At 40.5% G+C, this 22,946-nt stretch overlaps 2 protein-coding genes across 2 annotated transcripts in view; both read left to right on the top strand.

Moving 5' to 3' along the window:
* The window catches only part of LOC106572678 (receptor tyrosine-protein kinase erbB-3), a 38,888-nt gene extending 37,127 nt beyond the window's left edge, over positions 1-1,761 (top strand). The window contains exon 28 of the mRNA XM_082962192.1: positions 1-1,761. This exon is cut by the window's left edge and continues 120 nt beyond it. Within this exon, the coding sequence (XP_082818318.1) occupies positions 1-1,034 (1,034 nt within the window). The 3' untranslated portion in view covers positions 1,035-1,761.
* Positions 1,762-3,193: 1,432 nt separating this feature from the next.
* Positions 3,194-9,981, top strand: LOC106572679 (proliferation-associated protein 2G4). Its single transcript, XM_014147064.3, has 13 exons — positions 3,194-3,491; positions 4,547-4,675; positions 4,955-5,060; positions 5,276-5,345; positions 5,705-5,797; positions 6,081-6,144; positions 6,274-6,352; positions 6,535-6,613; positions 6,845-6,978; positions 7,244-7,338; positions 7,574-7,701; positions 8,142-8,195; positions 8,576-9,981. Exons 1-13 carry the CDS (start codon positions 3,404-3,406, stop codon positions 8,651-8,653), a joined length of 1,197 nt encoding a protein of 398 aa, XP_014002539.3. The 5' UTR covers positions 3,194-3,403; the 3' UTR covers positions 8,654-9,981.
* Positions 9,982-22,946: the final 12,965 nt, after the last annotated feature.

The following is a 22,946-nucleotide window of genomic DNA, read 5'->3' as shown; positions in this document are numbered from 1 at the left end:
ACTATGAACTGATGACCAAACTGCCAGCCCATTTGCCCCACTCCCCCAGAGCCACCTCTGTACAGATAGAAGGGCCTTCATCAGTGGTATGGAGGAAACAGTCCTCAACTCTGCCCTCCCCAACCTACAATACAGCACCCTCACCACTAGATGGCGACAACACAGTGCATGGGGCCTCACAGGAGTCATCGTCAGGCACTGCAGCCACTCCTGGGGGAAGCCAGGGTTCAACAGAGGCCTCTGATAGTGCTGTGGCTAGAGTAGCAGAGGGAGACATGCTGCAGCCGCTGGTTGACAGGCCTTACAGTGGATCTGTTGTGTCTGACAGTGGAGGGGTGACTCAGGGGAGGCCAGAGCAAGCAGCTGTAGTGGAGTATGAATACATGGATATCCGGAGCACCACAAACACCACAGACATAGAAAGACCGATCTGGGAGAGGCGTGAGAGTCGAGCAGCTGACTTGAGGAGGACAGAGGCAGAAGAACGAGAGAGAGAAGAAGAAGGAAAGAGTCAGGAGGTAGAGGAGGAGAAAGGAAAGGAAGACGAGGAAGGGGAGGAAGTTTACCAGTACACTAACAAGCAGCCCAGACTCCTCAGAGAGAGCAGTAAAGTCTCGGGGCTCCTCCCCAAGCCCAGCCTCCTCCCCAAGCCAAGGCCCAAGCCCAGCCTCCTCCCCAAGCCAAGGCCCAAACCTAGCCTCAGCCCCAGCCCCAACCCCAGGCCAGATGGTTTCACAGCAGTGGTAGACAGCCAGGTGGAGGTATATGAGGAGATGCATGCCTTTGGAGGGGGCTCCCAGCGAGGGGACCACCAGGAGGCAGAGTACCAGAACCTCCCAGTCCCAGGGACGGGGAGGGCCACCACGGCTGAGGAGGGGGGTGCGTGTAGCAGGTGTGCCGGGCTGGGGGTGGGGGGGTACATCAAAGTATGCTCTGGTGTGGGAGTGGTAGAGCCGAGCAGCAACACATCGTTTGACAACCCTGACTACTGGCACAGCAGACTGTTCCTCAAGCCAGATGCTATGTGCACATAATGAGGTGGACTGAGAAAACAACCGTGAGCAAGCAAGCACAGCCAGAGGTGTTTTATAGAATCATGTAACAGGCTGTGGTGCAGCTCAACCAGTAATGTAACACTCTTTTAGTACTGTTGAATGTGTTGTTTATAATGTAGTGTATGTATTCTCAGTTGGTTTACACATCATCCATCCAAACATCATTGACCAAAAAAACATCTGCAAAATGTGCTATGTAGCATTAATGTTATCTATCAGTTTATAGTGACATCTCAGTCTAAGAAATATAACAGGCAGCTATATATTAAACAACAGCAAAGGATGGCCTAAGCTGTGAGCAAGAATCAATAAGTCAAAGGCAAACAGAATAGTGAGAAATAGATGCACATAGATCTTAATGTACAAAGATACACAAAGCATATAGAATGTACAAAGATACACAAAGCATATAGAATGTACAAAAATACACAAAGCATAGATACATAAAGTAGAAATAGGAGGCCAATGTACACACACTAATGGATCAAATTTGCACAGTGTTTGCACTTCAACTTGTTACACTTCCTGGTGAAGCTGAGTTTACCAACATAGATAGAACCTCAAGGTTCCCTGGGTGTGAGGTCTGCCATGTAATGTACATTTGTAGCTTATAGTTTCCTCTATGAAATGAAGTATTCTTGATGAACATGACTGTATGGATGAATTTCAGTCATGTATTGACTATGTTATTACAAGTGTGTGTGTGTATGTGTTTCAAGTTTTAATGTTGCATGCACAAGTACAGTGAAATGCCTTTCTTGCTCGCTCTAAATCCAAAATGCAGTAATCAATATCAATTTAGTACTAAAAATAACATAAGGTAGAACAAGAAAAATAAATAAATATGAAGAACACAAGAAGTAAGTAAGCTACAGTGCATTCAGAAAGTATTCAGACCCCTTGACTTTTTCCACATTTTGTTGCGTTACAGCCTTATTCTAAAATGGATGAAATAAAAAAAATTCATCAATCTACACACAATACCCCATAATGACAAAGCAAAAACAGGTTTTAAAAAATGTTGGCAAATGTATTAAATATAAAAAACAGAAATACCTTATTTACACAAGTATTCAGACCCTTTGCTAGGAGACTCGAAATTGAGCTCAGGTGCATCCTGTTTCCATTGATCGTCCTTGATGTTTCTACAACTGGATTGGAGTTCACCTGTGGTAAATTTAATTGATTGGACATGATTTCGAAAGGCACACACCTGTCTATATAAGGTCCCACAGTTGACAGTGCATGTTGGATCAAAAACCAAGCCATGAGATTGAAGGAATTGTTTGTAGTGTGCCGAGACAGGATTGTGTCGAGGCACCAAAACATTTTCTGCAGAATTGAAGGTCCCCGCTGCAAGGACACAGTGGCCTCCGTCATTCTTAAATGGAAGAAGTTTGGAACCACCAAGATCCTTCCTAGAGCTATCTGCCCCCTATCTGCCGGGGAGAGGGGCCTTGGTCAGGGCGGTTGTAATTGAGGCTGTAATCGCTGCCAAAGGAGCTTCAACAAAGTACTGAGTAAAGGGTCTGAATACTTATGTAAATGCGATATTTACTTTGTTTCTTTTTTATCTACAAACCTGTTTATGCCTTGTCATTATGGAGTATTGTGTGTATATTGAGGGGGAAAAAACAATTTAATACATTTTAGAATAAGGCTGTAACGTAACAAATTTGGTAAAAGTCAAGGGCTCTGAATTCTTTCTCAATGTACTGTATATACAGGGTCAGTTCCAATACCATGTTTACAATGTGCAGGGATACTGGAGTGATACTGGAGTGATAGAGGGAGATATGTATAGGGGTGATAAACAGGTGTGTGGGTGAGACACAAGCAAGTCAAGAGATATGTATACACTATTCTTAATTAGTCATAATAGCTATGTAGATATGCAGATAATGATGCCAGGCCAAAATCTAATGACTACTGAAGAATGTCTAATTTACTGATAAAAAGGTTTATCGGTCAGTGCCATAGATATTAATGGTGAATGGAAACACTAGGATTTAGACCGCCAGCTAACTAACTGTAAATTGGCATGGTTGCGTCAATGGCAGGAGGGAAAATGTTGTTTAGTATAAGTGGATTGAATACATCTCTTTGCTTAGATTTACTTCCTGAAGTGTTTCCATTCCACTTTAAAACCAAGGATCAGTGCAGTGACGCGCTGATTAAATGTGGCGTTCAGCGTGCACTCTCTGCGTGGGACGTAGGAAGCGGGATCTCCAGCGAGTTGGGCCTGTGTAAGATCTGCGGAGGAGGAGAGAGCACTGCAGCGTGGTCGAGTCTCTAGCTGACACCCGGGAAAAAAGTTACTTTGAGTGCGAAAGAGCCACCGAAAAAAAATGTCTGGAGACGACGAGCCACAAGAGCAGACCATCGCGGACGACTTGGTCGTTACCAAGTACAAGATGGGGGCCGAGATTGCCAACCGTAAGTGAATATGAACATATTTTTAATAGAATATTGACGAGTTTAGACGTGACAGTCTGCTGGCTAATGTGCTAACGCTAGCTCAGCTATCACAATGAAGCCATGTGCTGTGTTAGCAACTAACGATACATTAATGACTGTCTCCTCGGGGCTAGCGTTTGGCTTGTGTAGCCGTCTTAAGCAATAGTTTCGTAGATGTATCGTAGCATGAGTTAACATATTTTTGCTAACTAATTCTAAAACTAGTCCATGCACACACTTATGTAGCTAACTGCTACCTAAATGCTACGTTAGCTAGCTCACTAGCTAGCTAAGGTTATATGCACTGCCTGGAAAGTTGTCACTGGTAAACTTAACTGATTAGCAAACTACCTTCTGAATAAATTGGCTATGATCCCGTTACATTTAATTAACAACTATTTTCTACGGTTAGTTAACTAGTTAGTTACCAACGATTCATTTTAACTCATGTTTGCCAACTTACTATTTAAAACAGGTCGTCATCACCGCTCATCTCTTAACGTATTCGCGCATGTCAATGATCTTGAACCCGAAACAAGTGAACTGTGTTCTCAGTGAAGCCATGGATGGTCACTCATTGTATAGGCATAAGGGCCATCAGCGTCTGTCAGTTTAGTGACAATGTATTGCCTCAGACATGCAACGCAGTACCACACACAGCTATAGCCAGCATCTATGCTATACTCCCTATGCGTCCAGATATAGCTACTATATATATATATATATATATATATTCTGTGTGCATATATTATACTTACTCTCTGTGTATCAAAATTGAAGACCTGCCTGGAGTGTATGTTCATGAGAATTTATGTAAATCCTGATGATCCCACGTAATGGTCCTGGGAAGGGATTTAATGAACTTCTCTTCGATAACAATTCCATTTGCCCATTTAGCAGACGCTCTGAACCAAAGGGACCTAAAACTAGTAAAAGCTTTTGAGTGAGAAGTCACCTCCCCTGGTCCTAATACCTGAAGCTTACCAACCTAACCTCTTGTTCTGTCCTCCTGTGTGTTTTCCTGTCTACTCCAGAGGCCCTGAAGGCTGTGGTGGAGTCTGCCAAGGCTGGGGTGACCGTGGTCAGCCTCTGTGAGACGGGAGACGCTTTCATCATGGCAGAAACTGGAAAGGTCTTCAGGAAGGAGAAGGATCTGAAGAAAGGTATGGGCCTCATCTCATTGGTTAAGTCAATGAGTTGCATTGACATGAGTCATGAGTGAAGTAGCTGTTAGAGTTTTGTGGTTTTTTTAATTGCAGAAAAGTTGAGTTTGGGTGAATCACGTCTTTTCCTCGTTTACTCATAACCTCTCCTTGCATCTTCAAAACAGAGGGAAGCGAGGAGAGCGGACACAAGGAATCAAAACACTTAGTATTCTTTGTTGTGCAGAAAGTTACTTAGTTTATTAATGTAAATAAAGGTCTACTTATTGCCTCCCTCAGGCATTGCGTTCCCAACCAGCGTATCAGTCAACAACTGCGTGTGCCACTTCTCTCCCCTGAAGAGTGACCCTGAGATCACACTGAAGGACGGGGACCTCATCAAAATGTAGGAACAACATATCTCTCTGCAACTTTTATGGCCGACTGTCTCATGGGCAACTGTTATTCTTTGAATCTTTACCTTCTCTGTATGGGACCTGCATGGCTGTCCCTGTTCAACTGTTGGGGGACTACCCTTCCCATGTCAGTGCATGGGCCAGTCTGATGGTCTTGAGTCTCTGCCTATCCTTCATGTGCTGCTTGTTGTTTTTGCCTGTGCAGTGACCTGGGGGTGCACGTCGATGGCTTCATCTCAAACCTGGCTCACAGCTTTGTGGTGGGAGTGACCAAGGTAGTAGCACTTGGTTGTTTGCAGTGACCGCGTCGGGATCATTAGCAAGAGTGCATATGTTGATATGTTCTGTCATACAGAATGCCAGCATACAGATACATTAACGGATGTACAGCACATCAAACGTTACATGCATAGTGCAACCGTCACGTAATGTTAGACACACTAAGGATTCAGGTAGACAGCCATCTAGTACAGGAAAGTCCAACACGTAATGTTAGACACACTAAGGATTCAGGTAGACAGCCATCTAGTACAGGAAAGTCCAACACGTGCGTAATGTTGACTGTTTTTTGTATTTTTCTATAATCATTTGCTATGTTATTTCACCTTCTCATCCTCTGTTTTGGCTCCATCAGGATGCTCCGTTGACAGGACGTAAGGCTGACGTTATTAAAGCAGCACACCTGTGTGCCGAGGCTGCCCTCAGACTGGTCAAGCCTGGAAACCAGGTGAAGTGATTAGCTAGCGCTTTACTGAGTGGGCAGTTGGGGACTAGCCTAGTACCAGATCTGGTTGTGCTCTAAAGCCAACTCCCATGGTGCAGTTGGCTATACAGCACAAACTGAGTGGGGACCAGGCTTATTAGGGATGCAGTGACAAGTGTGTAAACAATTCTTTTTTTTTTTAAAGAAGCTTGACTAACAAATATATTTGGTATTGTAATGGTACAGTATTTCCATCAGTGGAATTATAGCAATTTAGGTTGAATGTCTCTCTCTCTCTCTCATTCAGAACTCACAGGTCACAGAAGCCTGGAACAAGATTGCCAAGTCATTCAAATGCTCAGCCATAGAGGGTGAGTCCCTCCTTTTCATTTACTAGTTGGTGCCACATTGATACACGATACAGTCAACCCCTTATGTCTTGTACTGGTAACTTGCCAAATCACATACCTTTACTTTCTGTCATATTACACTCTCCTCAGGCATGCTGTCCCATCAGTTGAAGCAGCATGTTATTGACGGAGAGAAAACCATCATTCAGAACCCCACAGACCTGCAGAGGTGACATTTCATATTAGTCCGACATCTGGCTTGTTTTGGTATTATTGTAAGATGCATATGTTGTTTCTCGTCTTTGTCGTATGTGTCTGGGGCACCGCTGTAGCACTAATGGTAATTGCTCTTAGGGGACAAAGTGTTGTTGAATTATTCATGGCCTTGTCTCGCTCTCTGGTGTTGTGTAGGAAGGACCACGAGAAGGCAGAGTTTGAGGTACACGAGGTGTATGCTGTGGATGTGCTCATCAGCACAGGAGAAGGCAAGGTGAGGGACAAACATTCACTCAACATTCCAGTCGCGTGAGGCTCACACCCCTTGCTGGGTTGTACTAGAATCTATTAAGTTCACACATTCAGGAACAGCGAAACAGTGAGGGGACATTATCTTTTTTTCTATGCATTGAATTACTCTATTGTGCATCTCCTGTCATCACTTTGTATGTGCTGTAAACCCCCTTCCATTAATTCCTCTAACTTCCCATGTCTTCTACTCCAGGCGAAGGATGCAGGCCAGAGGACCACCATTTACAAGAGGGACCCAGACAAGCAGTACGGCCTGAAGATGAAGACATCCAGGAGTTTCTTTAGTGAGGTGGAGAGACGCTTCGATGCCATGCCTTTCACTCTCAGGTAGCACGTCTACCGCAGGGAGAGGAATTTTACCTAAAACTAATATACTTTTACCCAGAACACCTTCAATGACAGTTGTGAAAGAGGGTATTCAAATTCATCAATTGAATAAGGCACATATCATTTCCCCCTGATTAGACTATTTGATCCAATAGACTGAACACTTTGTTTTTGTTTCCTCAGTTTTAATGCCTGTTAGATATATAATGATGTTTTGGATCTCTCTTTTATATTCTCCCTCGATCTCTCGTTCTGTCTCTCTCAGGGCGTTTGAGGATGAGGGCAAGGCCAGGCTTGGTGTGGTAGAGTGTGCCAAACATGAACTCCTGCAGCCCTTCAACGTTCTGCACGAGAAAGAAGGTTAGTTGGTAGATCTAACCAGACAGAGGCTATGCATTTATGCTAAAGTACTGCACATTACTTTTTGTGAAATTGTGTCAGATAATCCTGTAAGGGATGTGAAGGTGGCTTGACATGCAAATGAAATATTTCTTCATTGATTCAGTTCACCACTTGACCGGTACACTACAAAATGAAAGTGGCATAACCAAGTTGTTATAAGCCTAAGTTTAATGGATCTTTTCTGTGAGTCTAGGGGAGTTTGTGGCCCAGTTCAAGTTCACTGTTCTGCTGATGGCCAACGGCCCCCTACGCATCACCACAGGGCTGTATGAGCAGGAGCTGTACCAGTCTGAACACCAAGTAGAGGATGCAGATCTCAAGGTAAAGCAAGACCGATGGGCTACTGCTTCCTGTGGAGCTACACTAGGACTTTGGGAAAACCCTTGGTTTTCATCTGGCTCACTGGACCTGTAACTTGTTGCCAATGTGAGCAGAGCGCGAACCACTTCATCAAGTGTTCTTGGGTGTGTGCTGCGTGTCGTATTCATAAAGATAGTGCTGCTTGCACTCTGGTTTCATAGAAGTTAATGGGAGCACCTCACGCTTGGCACAAGTTCCATGACTGTTATACCCCTGACTTGCCTAGTTAAATAAAGGTTACATTTAAATATACACCTACCTGTTCCCTACTTGTACACTGGAGGGAGGGATGAGGATAAATCATTACTGTGGTGTGGTTGGCTTTATTGGCTTTTCTAAAGTCGCTATGTACTAAGCTGACATGGTTGATTTGTGTTCTCAAAAACCAACCTTTTTTTCAGGCCTTGCTCCAAAGCTCAGCGAGCCGCAAGACGCAGAAGAAGAAGAAAAAGAAGGTAGGGTAACCGAAAGGTCGCTAGTTCGAATCCCCGAGCCGACATGGTAGAAAAATCTGCCTTTTGAGCAAGGCAGTTAACCCCAAACAACTGCTCCCATGCGACTATGACATGGATGTTAAGGCAGCCCCCCGCACCTCTGACTCAGAGGGGTGGGGTTAAATGCGGAAGACTCATTTCGGTTGAATGCATTCAGTTGTACAACTGACTAGGTTATCCCCTACTATTTAATGTAAATATTTCCAGGTCTCCCTTGGGAAAGAGGTCTTTTCACCTCAGTGGGATTTCCTTGTTTAATACATAAATGTTAATGTGACTGTGAAGACGCGTTCTGTCAGTTTTGCCTCAATCTCTCCACACTTTCCCCCCCTTGTGACAAGGCTTCAAAGACTGTGGAAACCGAAACGGCACCAGGACAGCCAGCGCCGGAGGTTAAAGAGACCGTCGCTGCAGAATAAGACCTTCCACCCCCTAACCCAGTCTGTCTCCCAATAATACTGAGACTTTTGACAACTGACCAACCCACAGAACAGATGTCAAGACCTTCCATCATGTGTTCCTGTCCTGAGACGCCCGCCTCACAGCTCAGCCTTGTGATGGAAACCTCCTCCTCCAAATGTTAACTGATGTTAGACTACTGGGGATGGTGCTGCTCACTGCTAAATTCAAATTCTGTCACATCCCATTTCAATCTCACTGTCCTTGAGACAGCAGGGTTCTCCCTATGATAGTAACCACTAAGTGACTCAGAAGGGCTATTGAGTAGAACAAGGGCATTTTCCTGAGTAGACTCTGTGGGAGACAAGTTTATACCATCCAGTCATTGAGCCTTGGTACTGTAATGAAATTCAGCAGTGAATAATGAAATGATATATGAAAGCGAAGCAGGACAGTTGAGGGTGTGATACAATTGCACTGCGCCAATGATTTTTCTGAAGGAAAACCTTTGCGGTCATAACCATGCAGTTGTGTCTTTTAAATTCATGTGTTTATTTGGGAAGTAAATGTGTAATAACTTAACCCTCATCATTAAACCTATAAACATGACAGACCTTATAAACAGCCATGCTAGCAAATGGCGGCTGACTACGTTGACTTGAATCTTTATGTACATGAGCAGATTCCCTGGGGTCATACCTAGCTGTTTCTCTTCTCAACTGCAACTAACTGCTTAACGTCAGTTTCCATGGAGATATCCCCTAACAGGACGACATTAAATAGATTTTTAGAACAGGGAATTGGATAAGGGTCTGTATGCACCACGCAAGGAAGGGGAAAAAAAACATTCTCTGTTAAGCCCAGTTATGAAAGGTTTAAATATAACCATTCAATGATTTACGGATATGACCATATCAGTTAATACACTGGTACTGCCACGGCTCTCAATGAGTTACACCTATATTAGTCACTGTTTACATCTGTTTCCGTAGCTGTTTAATATGATACTTTATTGTAAAATAAGTTTGAGGCTATTTTTGAATCATCTAGATTAGAAACATTGCCAAGGTGGCATCAAATAACTCCATTATTGAATTTGGGTATGAGGCAACTGACCAAAGGACTAGCCAACTGCTGCACCACTGCTTCCTGTGGGGGTTTCTTTCTGAATAGGACAGAGGGAGAGATCATTGTGGAAATGTTTCTGACTAGGTTGATTATTTTAAGTTTGTTCTCATGAAGGAAATGTATCCTCTCTTGTATTGTAAATGTGTATGGATAGAATTCTACAAAAGTTCCTATTTAGGAAGTAATAGAGGTCCTCCCAATAAAATGTGGTATTTTGGAAGGCCTTTGAAATTGTCATTAGCAAAGCATGTCAGAATTACAACCCATTTCAACAATTTTTTAACATTTTATTTGCAAACTTGACTGAAATGTAAATATCTTCATATAATAATTCTATGAGTAAGATCCATCGGTCATTCCACTACAATCAGCTAACGTGCTGACCACACCGCTCCCGTCGCGTGCGCTGCCAAATAAATGTACACATGCATGTTACTCGATTAGTGCACCAACACTGCTCAAGCGTTCTATTTTATGCTTGACATCCTGCAAATCATACCTCTCTCATTTCATTGGTTTTTAGGAGCATATAACCACATGGGTGGTTGAAAGATGAACTGAGGCCCACACTACAGTCGGTTGTGGTAATGCATCTTAAAGTTGGTTGCCAACTGCAACATAAAGTCCAAAGAAGAAGAATCCTGAAGTAGGAGAGGTTACTAGAAACAAACTCTGGTTACCCTGTTATCTGTGGATTCATTGTTGGAGTAGAAGACCTTGTGCATTTCAGTTCAAATAACAACCCAATGATTATATCCCAGGACAAATTAGCCAGCAATGTTAGAGAAACAAGTTGAGGGGAAAAGTAACTAAACAAAAATATATTTGCCCTGTCTTGATGGGTCTTACAATCTAAAATAAATGTGATCTCTGAGGCTCTCCCTCCATCTTGCATAACAAACACTACACTTGTCCATTCAGCAGAGGCACAGATAGAACATCTTGCGTGGGGGAAAACTCAGTGATGATGACGTAAGGCGTAACGAAATGCATCATGATGTAAACGGGGCATATGCCGCGTTCAAAGCAACTAGGAGCTCGGAAATCTCCGACTTCAGTGCGTTCAAAACAACTGGGTACTCGAGAAGAAAAAACAAGCTCCGACTGGGAAAAATCGTTTTGAAAAGTCTTCCAACTCGGAATTCCAACTTGGGTACACGTGCCTTATTCTAGAGCTGACTTTCCGACCTGAAGATCACAGACGTCATGATTTGACCTCATATTTTTCAGAGTTCCCAGTTATCTTGAAAGCACCATTAACTCTTCCCACCTGCAAACACACAAAAAAGACACCCATATGGAGCGAGAAGGTCAATTTGCTCAGCAGAATCTATAATAAACCTTGCAGGAATATTATCCAGGCCTGTGGCTTTGGAGCATTTAAGCTCTGTCAGCATACTGACTATTTTGGCTGTTGCTACCTTTGGAAAAGAAAAAGAGTTTGGCTGAACCCCTAACTCCACATAATACTTCTTGACTTGGTTGCTTCCATACAAACCAGAACTGGTGGGCAGCCTGCTAACCAGCTTGCTGGCAACAAAAGTTAAAAAAAGAGTTGAATTCATTGGCAACCTCTGCTTTTTCATATACCATCTCCCCCCTGATGTTCAGTCCAATACTGTTTAGGTTGTTTTTGGTAGTACTACTACAGCCTAGTTCCTTAAATGATTTCCAAAGCTTTTTAGGCTAATTTTTGTTCTCAATTATTTTCTCAGCAAAGTAACCCCTCTTAGCTTCATCCATCCTGCTCTGTGCTTCATTTCTGTGATGTTTATATAGGACAAAATCATGCTGCTCTTGAGAGTTCTTAATTTTTTAAAGGCCTTATTCCTTGCTTGGATAGATTCTAGAATCTCATGATTAAACCAAGGGCTAGATCTCTGCTTTACCCTGACCCGTCTAATGGGAGCCATCACATTCACCACATCAAGGAATCTACATTTAAAGACTTCCCAGGCACTGTCTACCCCTACACTATCTAGCACAGGTGACCAGTCAATTTTACCCACTTCCTCCCTAAACTTTTCAAAACATTATTTTTTGAGTCCTCTGATTCTAACGGTTTTGTGACACTTAAATATATCTTTAAAAATCCTCCTTGTGCAAAATGTAATAAAATGATCCCTGATTCTATATACTATTACTCCACTCTGCGATATTTTTGATTTATCAGACACCAATATTAAGTCAATATTACTTTGCACTCTTTCACATATCCTGGTGGGATCTTTTATCATTTGGGTCAGAGCAAGTGATCTACAAAAGTGCAATAATACATTGTGGGTTGGGCTATTCTTTTTGCAGACATCAGTATTGAAATCCTCTAACAAAATGATTCCCTTCAACAGGAAATCATTACAGTTTGACAACACAATTTCAAGACCTTCATAGAATGCATTCTGCTTGGGCGGCCTATAACACCCCCCCCCCCAACAAAATCGGCCTGGTTTTGGGAAGGCAGATATCCAGCCAGACAATCTCCAGATCGGCGCTTAAATCCGATCTGACGTTAAAAATGTCTGATCTAACAAACGCACATATCCCCCACCGTTCCGATTCCGATCCTTCCTGACAGTAATTACCTATCTCAATTTCTGAGTCCCAAACAGATTAATCCAACCATGTCTCAGTAAAACATAAGACACCCACCTCTGATTTGCAAACCTACAGGCGTATCTCATCGATCTTCGGTAGTAGGCTTCAGACGTTTAAGTGCACAAAATGTAAGCCATTCTTCCCAAAGACCTCATTCGATTCCCGATCCACTTGTAACTCGCCTCCCACTGCGCTGCCATCTTCCCACTGCCCTGTATTACGCATATCGTTAATCACTCTCTTGAACAAGGTACCTTTCCCAGGGACATGAAACAAGCTAAAGTTATACCTCTGTATAAGAAGGGGATAAAGTCTGATCCCAGGAATTATAGGCCTGTATCTATCCTCTGTGTAACATCAAAGATCCTGGAGAGAGTTGTACATGAGCAAATGTATGAATATGTTAACAAACAGAGCAAATGTATGAATATGTTAACAAACAAGATCTAATGTATGTTTTTCAGTCGGGTTTTAGAAAAACATACTCCACTGATTCATGTCTACTTTACTTGACTGACTTCATCAGGAAAGAAATTGATGAGGGAAATCTGTGTGGAATGGTACTGCTTGACCTACAGAAGGCCTTTGATACAGTTAACCACTGTCTCCTAATCTCCAAACTGGAGGCACTGGGGTTAAGCAGTGTCCCTCTAGGCTGGGTAAAGTCCTATTTATCAGGAAGGGTGCAAGTAGTAGAGGTTAATGGTTCACTGTCTCAGGCAAAACCAATGAGTTGTGGCGTTCCGCAGGGGAGTGTGCTTGGGCCTCTACTGTTTTTATTGTATATTAACGATATGAAAGATTCTTGTTCTTGCCGTCTTTTTCTTTATGAGGATGACTCTATACTTCTGGTGTCTCACAAAAGTAAAACTATGTTGGAGAGCATACTTAGCACAGAGCTTACTAACATTAACAAATGGCTTGGAGATAATAAGGTATCTCTGCACTTAGGGAAAACTGAGGCAATTCTTTTTGGATCCAGACCTAAATTGTGTAGGTCGTCTGAAATCAGAGTGGAGTTAAGGGGTGAGGTGCTGACTACTAAAACCTGTTAACTACTTGGGATGTATCCTTGATGGAAGCTTGGGAGGTGTGAGCATGGCCAATAAAGTGCTAGGGAAGGTTAATGCCAGGACTAAGTTTTTGGCTAGAAAGTCCAAGCTGCTTGATAAGGACTCCATGAAAGTGCTAGCTACTGCCCTCCTTCAATGCCATTTTGACTATGCTAGTACTTCCTGGAAATAAGTCCCAGACTTTGTGTGTTATCCTCGATGATTTTATTACTGTGCATGTATGGATTTTAAGTTTTATGTGTGCTTGTTTTTTTTTAAATGGTCGAATTAATAAACTGAACTAAACTAAAATACCTGCCAAAGGTTGAATGTTCGTATCGTTAGGATCGTAAGAAAAGCCATACGTAAATTGTTAGGATCGTTAGAAAAGCCATGCGTGAAACTTTGACATTTCCTCTGTTAACATACAAACACCATTTTACAATTACGGACAAACATTTTTGGCTTCAACAAATCTTGTGTTGCAATTATGACGTACAGTAATATCTTTCAGAGTTTTGGCAGTTTCATCTCACCAACCCAAAAAATGTGCGCCAAACGGCCTGTGAGGAGTGCTACACGAACAGGCATAACGCAGTTTAAACAAAATCGGAAGTCAAGGAAACGGGAGAGGTATCCTGCACATTTTCAAGTTAAAAGTCTCCATTCTCTATTGCTCCTCAGTTGAGTTTACTTCACATTAGGTAGCTAATGTAAAGGATTTGTTTGCCAGCGCAAGTCTAGATAGCACTAGCTGTATTATGACTTCAACAGTGAAGTTTCAGTGTGCTAGGTGTATCTCTACAACATGGGCATATCTCTGGGTGATGTGGACATCCCCATGCATACACCTTATCAAAAATATGACTAATTCACTATTGCACCATCCCATTCTCTGGACTCTGTCTGCAATCATAACCAGTAGTATCTACCAGGAATAATGAAACATAACCAGTAGTATCTACCAGGAATAATGAATCATAACCAGTAGTATCTACCAGGAATAATGAATCATAACCAGTAGTATCTACCAGGAATAATGAATAATAACCAGTAGTATCTACCAGGAATAATGAATCATAACCAGTAGTATCTACCAGGAATAATGAATCATAACCAGTAGTATCTACCAGGAATAATGAATCATAACCAGTAGTATCTACCAGGAATAATGAATAATAACCAGTAGTATCTACCAGGAATAATGAATCATAACCAGTAGTATCTACCAGGAATAATGAATAATAACCAGTAGTATCTACCAGGAATAATGAAACATAACCAGTAGTATCTACCAGGAATAATGAATAATAATCAGTAGTATCTACCAGGAATAATGAAGCGTAGAACAATAATGGCTGTTTGGTGAATTATGTATGACCACCGGAGTCTTTGCCATCTAAAATATTTTTGTTATAGAATATTTAGACATTTATTTCATCCCTCCATCTTGCCAAAGCATTTAGAATCATCCTAATGTAGGCTTATTTGCCTTCTAGCCAAATAAAGTGAAGAGCATGCAAGTCGTCCTTCCAACATATTTTAACATGTAATTCATCCTTCATTCAATTGTCAGTCAATATGTCATCCATTCAGTCATTTGTCTGAGTTGCGACAGGAACCAAATCAAAGAGAATAGAACAGTCTTATCCATTAAAATTCTCCAAAGTTCTTTAGACTATCACTTTAATAATTCAATGTTTAATTTAGGCCTATCCAAATAAAAAAAATAGGCCTCCAACTTGTAGACATTGCAATTTAAGCTATCATTTTGGGTACTGGTGTCTTGCAGAATAATTTTACAACTAAACTATGCAACAACAAAAAACATCCCTTTTTCAGGACACTGTCTTTCAAAGATAATTTGTAAAAATCCAAATAACTTCACAGATCTTCATTGTAAAGGGTTTAAACACTGTTTCCCATGCTTGTTCAATGAACCATAAAAAATGTATGAACATGCACCTGTGGAACAGTAATTAAGACACTAACAGCTTAAAGACGGTAGGAAATTAAGGTCACAGTTATGAAAACTTAGGACACTAAAGAGGCCTTTCTACTGACTCTGAAAACCACCAAAAGAAAGATGCCCAGGGTCCCTGCTCATCTGCATGAATGTGCCTTAGGCATGCTGCAAGGAGGCATGAGGACTGCAGATGTGGCCAGGGCAATAAATTGCAATGTCCGTACTGTGGGACGCCCAAGACAGCGATCAGGGAGACAGGACGGACAGCTGAATGTCCTTGCAGTGGCAGACCACGTGTAACAACACCTGCACAGGATCGGTACATCCGAACATCACACCTGCGGGACAGGTATAGGATGGCAACAACAACTGCCCAAGTTACACCAGGAACGCACAATCCCTCCATCAGTGCTCAGACTGTCCGCAATAGGCTGAGAGAGGCTGGACTGAGGGCTTGTAGTCCTGTTGTAAGGCAGGTCCTCACCAGACTCCACCGGCAACAACGTCGCCTATGGGAACAAACCCACCGTCGCTGGACCAGAAAGGACTGGCAAAAAGTGCTCTTCACTGACGAGTCGCTGTTTTGTCTCACCAGGGGTGATGGTCGGATTTGCGTTTATTGTCGAAGGAATGAGCGTTACACCGAGGCTTGTACTCTGGAGTGGGATCGATTTGGAGGTGGAGGGTACGTCATGGTCTGGGGCGGTGTGCCGCAGCATCATCGGACTGAGCTTGTTGTCATTGCAGGCAATCTCAACGCTGTGCGTTACAGGGAAGACATCCTCCTCTCTCATGTCGTACCCTTCCTGCAGGTTCATCCTGACATGACCCTCCAGCATGACAATGCCACCAGTCATACTGCTCGTTCTGTGAGTTATTTCCTGCAAGACAGGAATATCAGTGTTCTGCCATGGCCAGCGAAGAGCCCGAATCTCAATCTCATTGAGCACGTATCGGACCTGTTGAATTGAAGGGTGAGGGCTAGGGCCATTCCCCCCCAGAAATGTCCAGGACTTGCAGGTGCCTTCATGGAAGAATGGGGTAACATCTCACAGCAAGAACTGGCAAATCTGGTGCAGTCCATGATGAGGAGCTGCACCGAAGTACTTAATGCAGCTGGTGGCCACACCAGATACTGACTGTGACTGTTATTTACACATGTTAAGTTTGCGGAAAATAAACGCAGTTGACAGTGAGAGGACGTTTCTTTTTTTGCTGAGTTTATTTGGTTTTTACTAGAGGGCTCCCCTTAAAAAGAGATCCTAGCTCACAGGCCTCTAAATATAGCCTATAAATAATTGTTTAACTCAATTGTTGAAGAAGCACATGCAGTGGCTGATACGGAAGACAGATCTGGCAATAAGAATAGGCTATAGATAGCCATGGGGTCCCATTGGTCAAGACTGTTTCGCTCAGGTTATAGCCAAGACTTAATCAATGTTTTGTTTTGTCTCATTTATTGATATGGATATAGCCTCTGCGTGATGGGTTGTGCAATGCAAATGGATATAACAAGCCTACATACAGAGTGGAATTCACTAATACAAGTGTCAAAATGCCTAATATAAAGGCCTACAGTCCGTGCTCCCAAATACTGGAAAAAGTGTGATTCATTAGGTTACATGATCACCACAGTAAATAACACACAACAGCATGGCATATTTAGATAGCAGAATAGGCCTAAATCATATTAACTTTCTATTTTGCAGCTTAAGCGGTTATTCTAGACAAGGCTCTTCTGTCTTTATCATTCTCACACAAGTAATTTGCTAAAGGCCCAAGCCTATACTACGCCATCTATTGGTATAACGTCACTATTGAATGCAGTTCTTAAACAAGTTCTAAACTTTTATTTTGGAATTGAAACTGGAAGCTGGGCTCGAGTTGCTTGACTTGATGAGCTAACTTCGACTAGCTACATTCGTTCATGTCTATTGCAGATGCCACATTACTGAAAAAAGTTTGTACACATAAAAAAGATCTGTAACCGAGTAAAGGGAGACATAAGGTAAATGTTCATTCATTGTCATAACATACGTTTACAGATCTAATTTAACGTTTACGTTTCATGCATGGCTTTTCTTAACCTGTTGGGGCTCGGGGGCAGTATTGAGACATTTTGAAAAAAATATGTGCCCATTTTTAACTGCCTCCTACACCAACTCAGAAGCTAGGATATGCATATTATTAACACATTCGGATAGAAAACACTCTGAATTTTCTAAAACAGTTTGAATGGTGTCTGTAAGTATAACAAAACTCATATTGCAGGCAAAAACCTGTGAAAAATAGATCCAAAAAAATGTGGATTTTGTGACTGTACTATTTAGTGTCATTGTTTTATAGATACCATAGTGAGAAAGGATTCATTTCGCAACACCTACGGCTTCCACTAGATGTCAACGATCTTTATAAAGTTGTTTGAAGCGTCTATGATAAACAGAGAGCAAATTAGAATCCAAGGAAGTTGACATGTCATCACTTCATTTTTTTGCGCCTGCGCATAAATCTGAGAGACGTGAGTTTGTCATCATTTTTTATCTAGACATAGGATAGGTTGTGTGAAAATATTACTGATGTTTAACGTTAAAAATGGACCAAAAGATTAATGTTAAACAACATTTGACATGTTTGAACGAACATAAATAGATTATTTACTAGGTTTTTTTTTTAGCTTTTCGGCGTGATTTTACCAGCCCCACACCACGTTTTGTGGGAGCATAATGAACGCTAAGTACTTGGTGTTATTTGGACATAAATTATGAACTTTGTCAAAAGAAACCACATTTGTTCCGGACCTGGAATGCCTTCCGGACCTGGGATCCTGCCTTCTGATGGAGATAATCAAAGGTAAGGGGGTATTTACAATGTTATTATCGATTTTAGATGATGCTAACTGTATAGCATAGCCTGTTGTTCTTAGCATACCACCCCGTTTATTGCAAAATGTGATTTCCCAGTAAAGTTATTTTGAGATCTGGCCATTCGGTAGCAATTACGAGATGATAATATATTATTCTTTGAATGACAATATTATAATTTACCAATGTTTTCGAATCGTAATTTTGTTATGTTCACCGGAAGCATTTCAGAGAAGAAAAAAATATGAATTTCACGCTACTGTAAAATGCTGTTTTTGGATATAAATATGAACTTGATGGAACAAAAAATGCATGTATTGTATAACATAATGTCCTAGGAGTGTCATCTGATGGAGATTGACAAAAGTTAGTGCATAATTCAAGCTGGTTTCTGCTTTTGGTGATGCCTGACCTTGAATTGAAAATGGATGTTTGTACTTTTGTGGCTATGCACTGTCCTAACATAATCTAACTTTATGCTTTTGCCGTAAAGCCTCTTTGAAAATCGAACAATGTGGTTAGATTAAGGAGATGTTTATCATTTAAATTTTGTAAAATAGTTGATTGTTTGAGAAATTGAAATTATTAGATTTTTGATGTTTTGAATTTCCAGCCTTGTTAGCAATCCCGGCTCGGGGTTCATTGCTAACCTGTAGCCCCAACAGGTTTCTTAAGATCCTAACAATTTACGTATGGATTTTCTTACTATCCTAACGATACGTATGTTAAACCTTTTGGCAGCTATCTCGCTCCATACACCCATATCAAACCACACCCGAAAACAACTCATGTTTGAATTCAGTCATGACGCTAGCATGACCCAATTTAAAACAAGGCCAAATCAAGAAATGCAATCGTCCTTTAAAAAAAGATTTGATTTATCTAGTCTCAGTTGCATTCTCCTCACCTCCTTCTCAAAACCTGATGGATTGAGAAATCCAGAAGTCCCTCCCATCTGACTTTCTCCTCTAATGGATTTTGAGGAGAGAGGACGCGAGGAGTATGCAATTGAGATTTTCCCCAAGTCTTGGGACAGTCAATAGCTGTGTTCGAAAACTCATACTAACCGTACTATTTGTGACTAAATTGAATATGTAGTATGCTTATTGATCATAGTATGGATAGAGTTAGTATGCCAAAAGTTCCCGGATGTTGTACTATTTTTTTTTTTTTAATTAACAACAAATCAATACAGGAAGCACATGTGGGAACACAAGTATATATAAATAATATACAAAGGACAATTGGGCTAGGGGGTACAATATCACATTACACAAGGACCTTAAGGGACATAGATACACTTATAATTCTAACAGCTTTTTTGTTAGTAGAGTATTTAATTGTCTTAAAATACAGTTCACTTTCTTTTTGTAAGGTAAGAAAATGTGGTGTTTTGTTTGTAAATGTACATTTGTGAATATGAAATATGGCCAAAAGAATAATGAAATTAATTACATAAAAATGTTTCAGCTTATTTCTATCATAGGTAAAGAATCCAAGCAGTACATCTCTCCACAATAGTGTAAGATCTTCATAAATGTGTTCAATTATAAATCTACTGACGTCTTGCCACAGTTTTCTTACATGAATACAATGCCAAAAAAGATGCAACACTGTTTCTGGGTGGTCATTACAAAAGGAGCAATTTGAGTTGATGTTTTCCTTAAACTTCTTCATATAGTGGTTGGCAGGATAATATTTATGAATAATTTTAAAGGAAACTCCCTTAATTTTGTTAACAAGTAGGTATGTGTGTGGCAACATCCAAACTTTTCCCCAACAGATATTATCAATAAATCCATTCAAATAAGGCATGACATAAGGTATAGATACAACATCCTGCTGGAACAAGGTTCGTATCGCTCTGTTGTTGAATGGTACCAAAAGAGAAACACATCTTTCCTACTGATGAGTCAAGAGGGTAAGTAGAAGGTAGGCTCTGAGGGCCAGGTCTTGACACGTTCCTGAATAATAAAGCAACACCTGAGGGAATGGCATCTAAAACAATTGCAAAATCTTTAGGTGTTACAGGGACCTTGTAAAGTGAAAAGAATTCATTATAACTAAGTAAAAGACCCTCTGCATTTACCAGTTGGCACACCAATAGGATATTATTTACCAGTTGGCTCACCAATAGGATATTATTTACCAGTTGGCACACCAATAGGATATTATTTACCAGTTGGCTCACCAATAGGATATTATTTACCAGTTGGCTCACCAATAGGATATTATTTACCAGTTGGCACACCAATAGGATATTATTTACCAGTTGGCTCACCAATAGGATATTATTTACCAGTTGGCTCACCAATAGGATATTATTTACCAGTTGGCTCACCAATAGGATATTATTTACCAGTTGGCACACCAATAGGATATTATTTACCAGTTGGCACACCAATAGGATATTATTTACCAGTTGGCTCACCAATAGGATATTATTTTCGGAACCAATATTCTAAAAACAAAGAAGTATTTTTATACAATATATCCCGATTATTCCATATATAATAACTGTATGGAGAAAAATGATGCCTATAAATGAAGGACCAAGACAAGAAAACCTGCCGATGAAAAGCAGAAAGTTTCACTGGAATTTTGTCAATATTATAATTGCAAACCAACATGAAGTTAAGGCCACTGAAAGTAGAGAAGACATGATGAGGAATAAAATTCCACATAGAAGTGGATCTTCTTAGGAATTGTTTTATCGAATTGATCTTAAAAGTATTATTTAAGGTAGTAAAGTCCAGAAAATTCAGCCCACCATTCATTACAACAGTTTCCCTAATGTAATGGGTAGTTTCTCCACAGAAAGTTGAAAAGCATCTGGTCTATCTCCTTGCTTATTTTACCATCAAGGTATAAAGATAGAGCACCATATGTTGGTCTAGAGATTCCTAATAACCAAGGCTGAAGGTCTCTTCCTTTAAAAGATAAGTCCCTCTGTAGCCATTGATTTAGCTTCTTCTGGGTTTTTTAATAAGAGGGTTAAAATTTAGTAAGCCTCTAGACTTCTGATCCTTTGTAATGGTTATGCCTAAATATGTAAGTTCTTCTTTTACTGGAATACCATAATATGAAGGTGTCACAATATTTGACAGCCATGAGTTCACATTTATTAATGTTAAGATATAGACCAGACGCTTTGGAAAAGGATTGTATCACATTGATCGATATGGGAATTTGGTTAGCGTCTTTCAGAAAAAGTGTAGTATTGTCAGCCAGCTGGCTTATAATAATTTCTTTACCAGCTATGGAATACCTTGTACAGGACTATTATTTAAAGAATTTGTAAGAAGTTGGATGATCAATAAAAACAGGTACGGAGAGATAAGACAACCTTGCCTAATTCCTCTCTTTAACTCAAATCTAGGTGAGGTGCCATATTTCAACTTGATAGAGCTGTTACCATTTGTATAGAGTTTTCATAGCCTTACAGAAAAAATCCCCAAAGCCAAGTCTCTCAAGGGAGTGGAAGAGGAACTGATGCTCTAGTGTGTCAAATGCTTTATAAAAATCTAAAAATAATATGAAGCTATCCTCGGTTATTAGGTCTGAGTAGTCAAGTATGTCTAATACTAGTCTGATATTGTTAGAAATATGTCTGCTTCATCAATGATTGCATCCAGGACCTCTTTAATTATTTTTGCAAGTAGTAAGGCTAACATCTTAGTCATTATTAAGAAGACAAATTGGATGCCAGTTATCGATGAGCAGCACTTATTTTTTAGGCTTAGGTATCAGTGTTGTTAACCCGGACTCATTGTAGGAGGGAGAACATTGTTTGTAATACTTTCTAAAAAGACTTAAAATAAAATAAAAAATTCAGAAAATAATTAGTAAAATTCTGATGTAATTCCATCAACACCTGGTGATTTATTGTTCTTTAGATGTTTGATAGATTCTATAATATAACTTTGGGTTCATCACACTGTTTAGATTCAATGAGTCAAAAACATATCTGTGGATTCCTGACAGTACGTAGATCTATAACATTTTCTGTAAAAATTGCTACAGTATTTAGCAATTAATTTTTGGTCATCTGTAATAACACCATCAATGTTTAACTTATGGATAGTGTTATTTGTAGAGTGAAATTTCTCAAGTCTAAAGAAATAGGATGAATTCCCTCCTCAATCCATTTTTCCCTAGATCTAATAAAGGCTCCTTCGGCTTCTAATCTCTATATATTATCCAGTTTATTTAATCTCTATATATTATCCAGTTTATTTAATCTCTATATATTATCCAGTTTATTTAATCTCTCTATATTATCCAGTTTATTTAATCTCTATATATTATCCAGTTTATTTTGTAGACTCAATCAGTTCCATCTTCTCCTCCCCCGAGAGGCCGGCTGGGGACCTCTGAGAAAGGGAAGGTATCTTAATGATCACCTTTTCCTCCTCAGCTCTTCTGGTCTTAGCAAGATTACTACCATATTTTCTAAGGTATTTGGACACCTCAAATTTAAAGAGCTCCCAGTTCTTGTAATAAGATTTTTCTTCACAAGCCCTTTCCCAAAAGTGTGTAAGTAGATCTTTAACCACAAACTTAACTATATCATTATTTTATAATGAGCTATTTAGCTTCCAGTAGGATGTTCTACCAAGGTTAGTATCGGGGGTAAATATTTTGATATCAATGTAAATGGCCCTGTGGTCTGTGAGGGGAGTAGTACAAATATTTGTAGTAACACACTCAC

Source organism: Salmo salar, chromosome 15 (genome assembly GCF_965601325.2).
Source record: "Salmo salar chromosome 15, fSalSal1, whole genome shotgun sequence".
Taxonomy (NCBI): Eukaryota; Metazoa; Chordata; class Actinopteri; order Salmoniformes; family Salmonidae; genus Salmo; species Salmo salar.
The sequence above is the reverse complement of the archived record's forward strand: the minus strand, read 5'-3'. Positions and strand labels throughout refer to the sequence as shown.

Coding starts and splice junctions, on each gene's coding strand:
- LOC106572679 (XM_014147064.3), top strand. CDS start 3,404: ATGTCTGGAGACGACGAGCCACAAGAGCAGACCATCGCGGACGACTTG. Junction 5,346..5,704: donor TTGTGGTGGGAGTGACCAAG/GTAGTAGCACTT, acceptor TGGCTCCATCAG/GATGCTCCGTTGACAGGACG. Junction 6,979..7,243: donor GCCATGCCTTTCACTCTCAG/GTAGCACGTCTA, acceptor TGTCTCTCTCAG/GGCGTTTGAGGATGAGGGCA.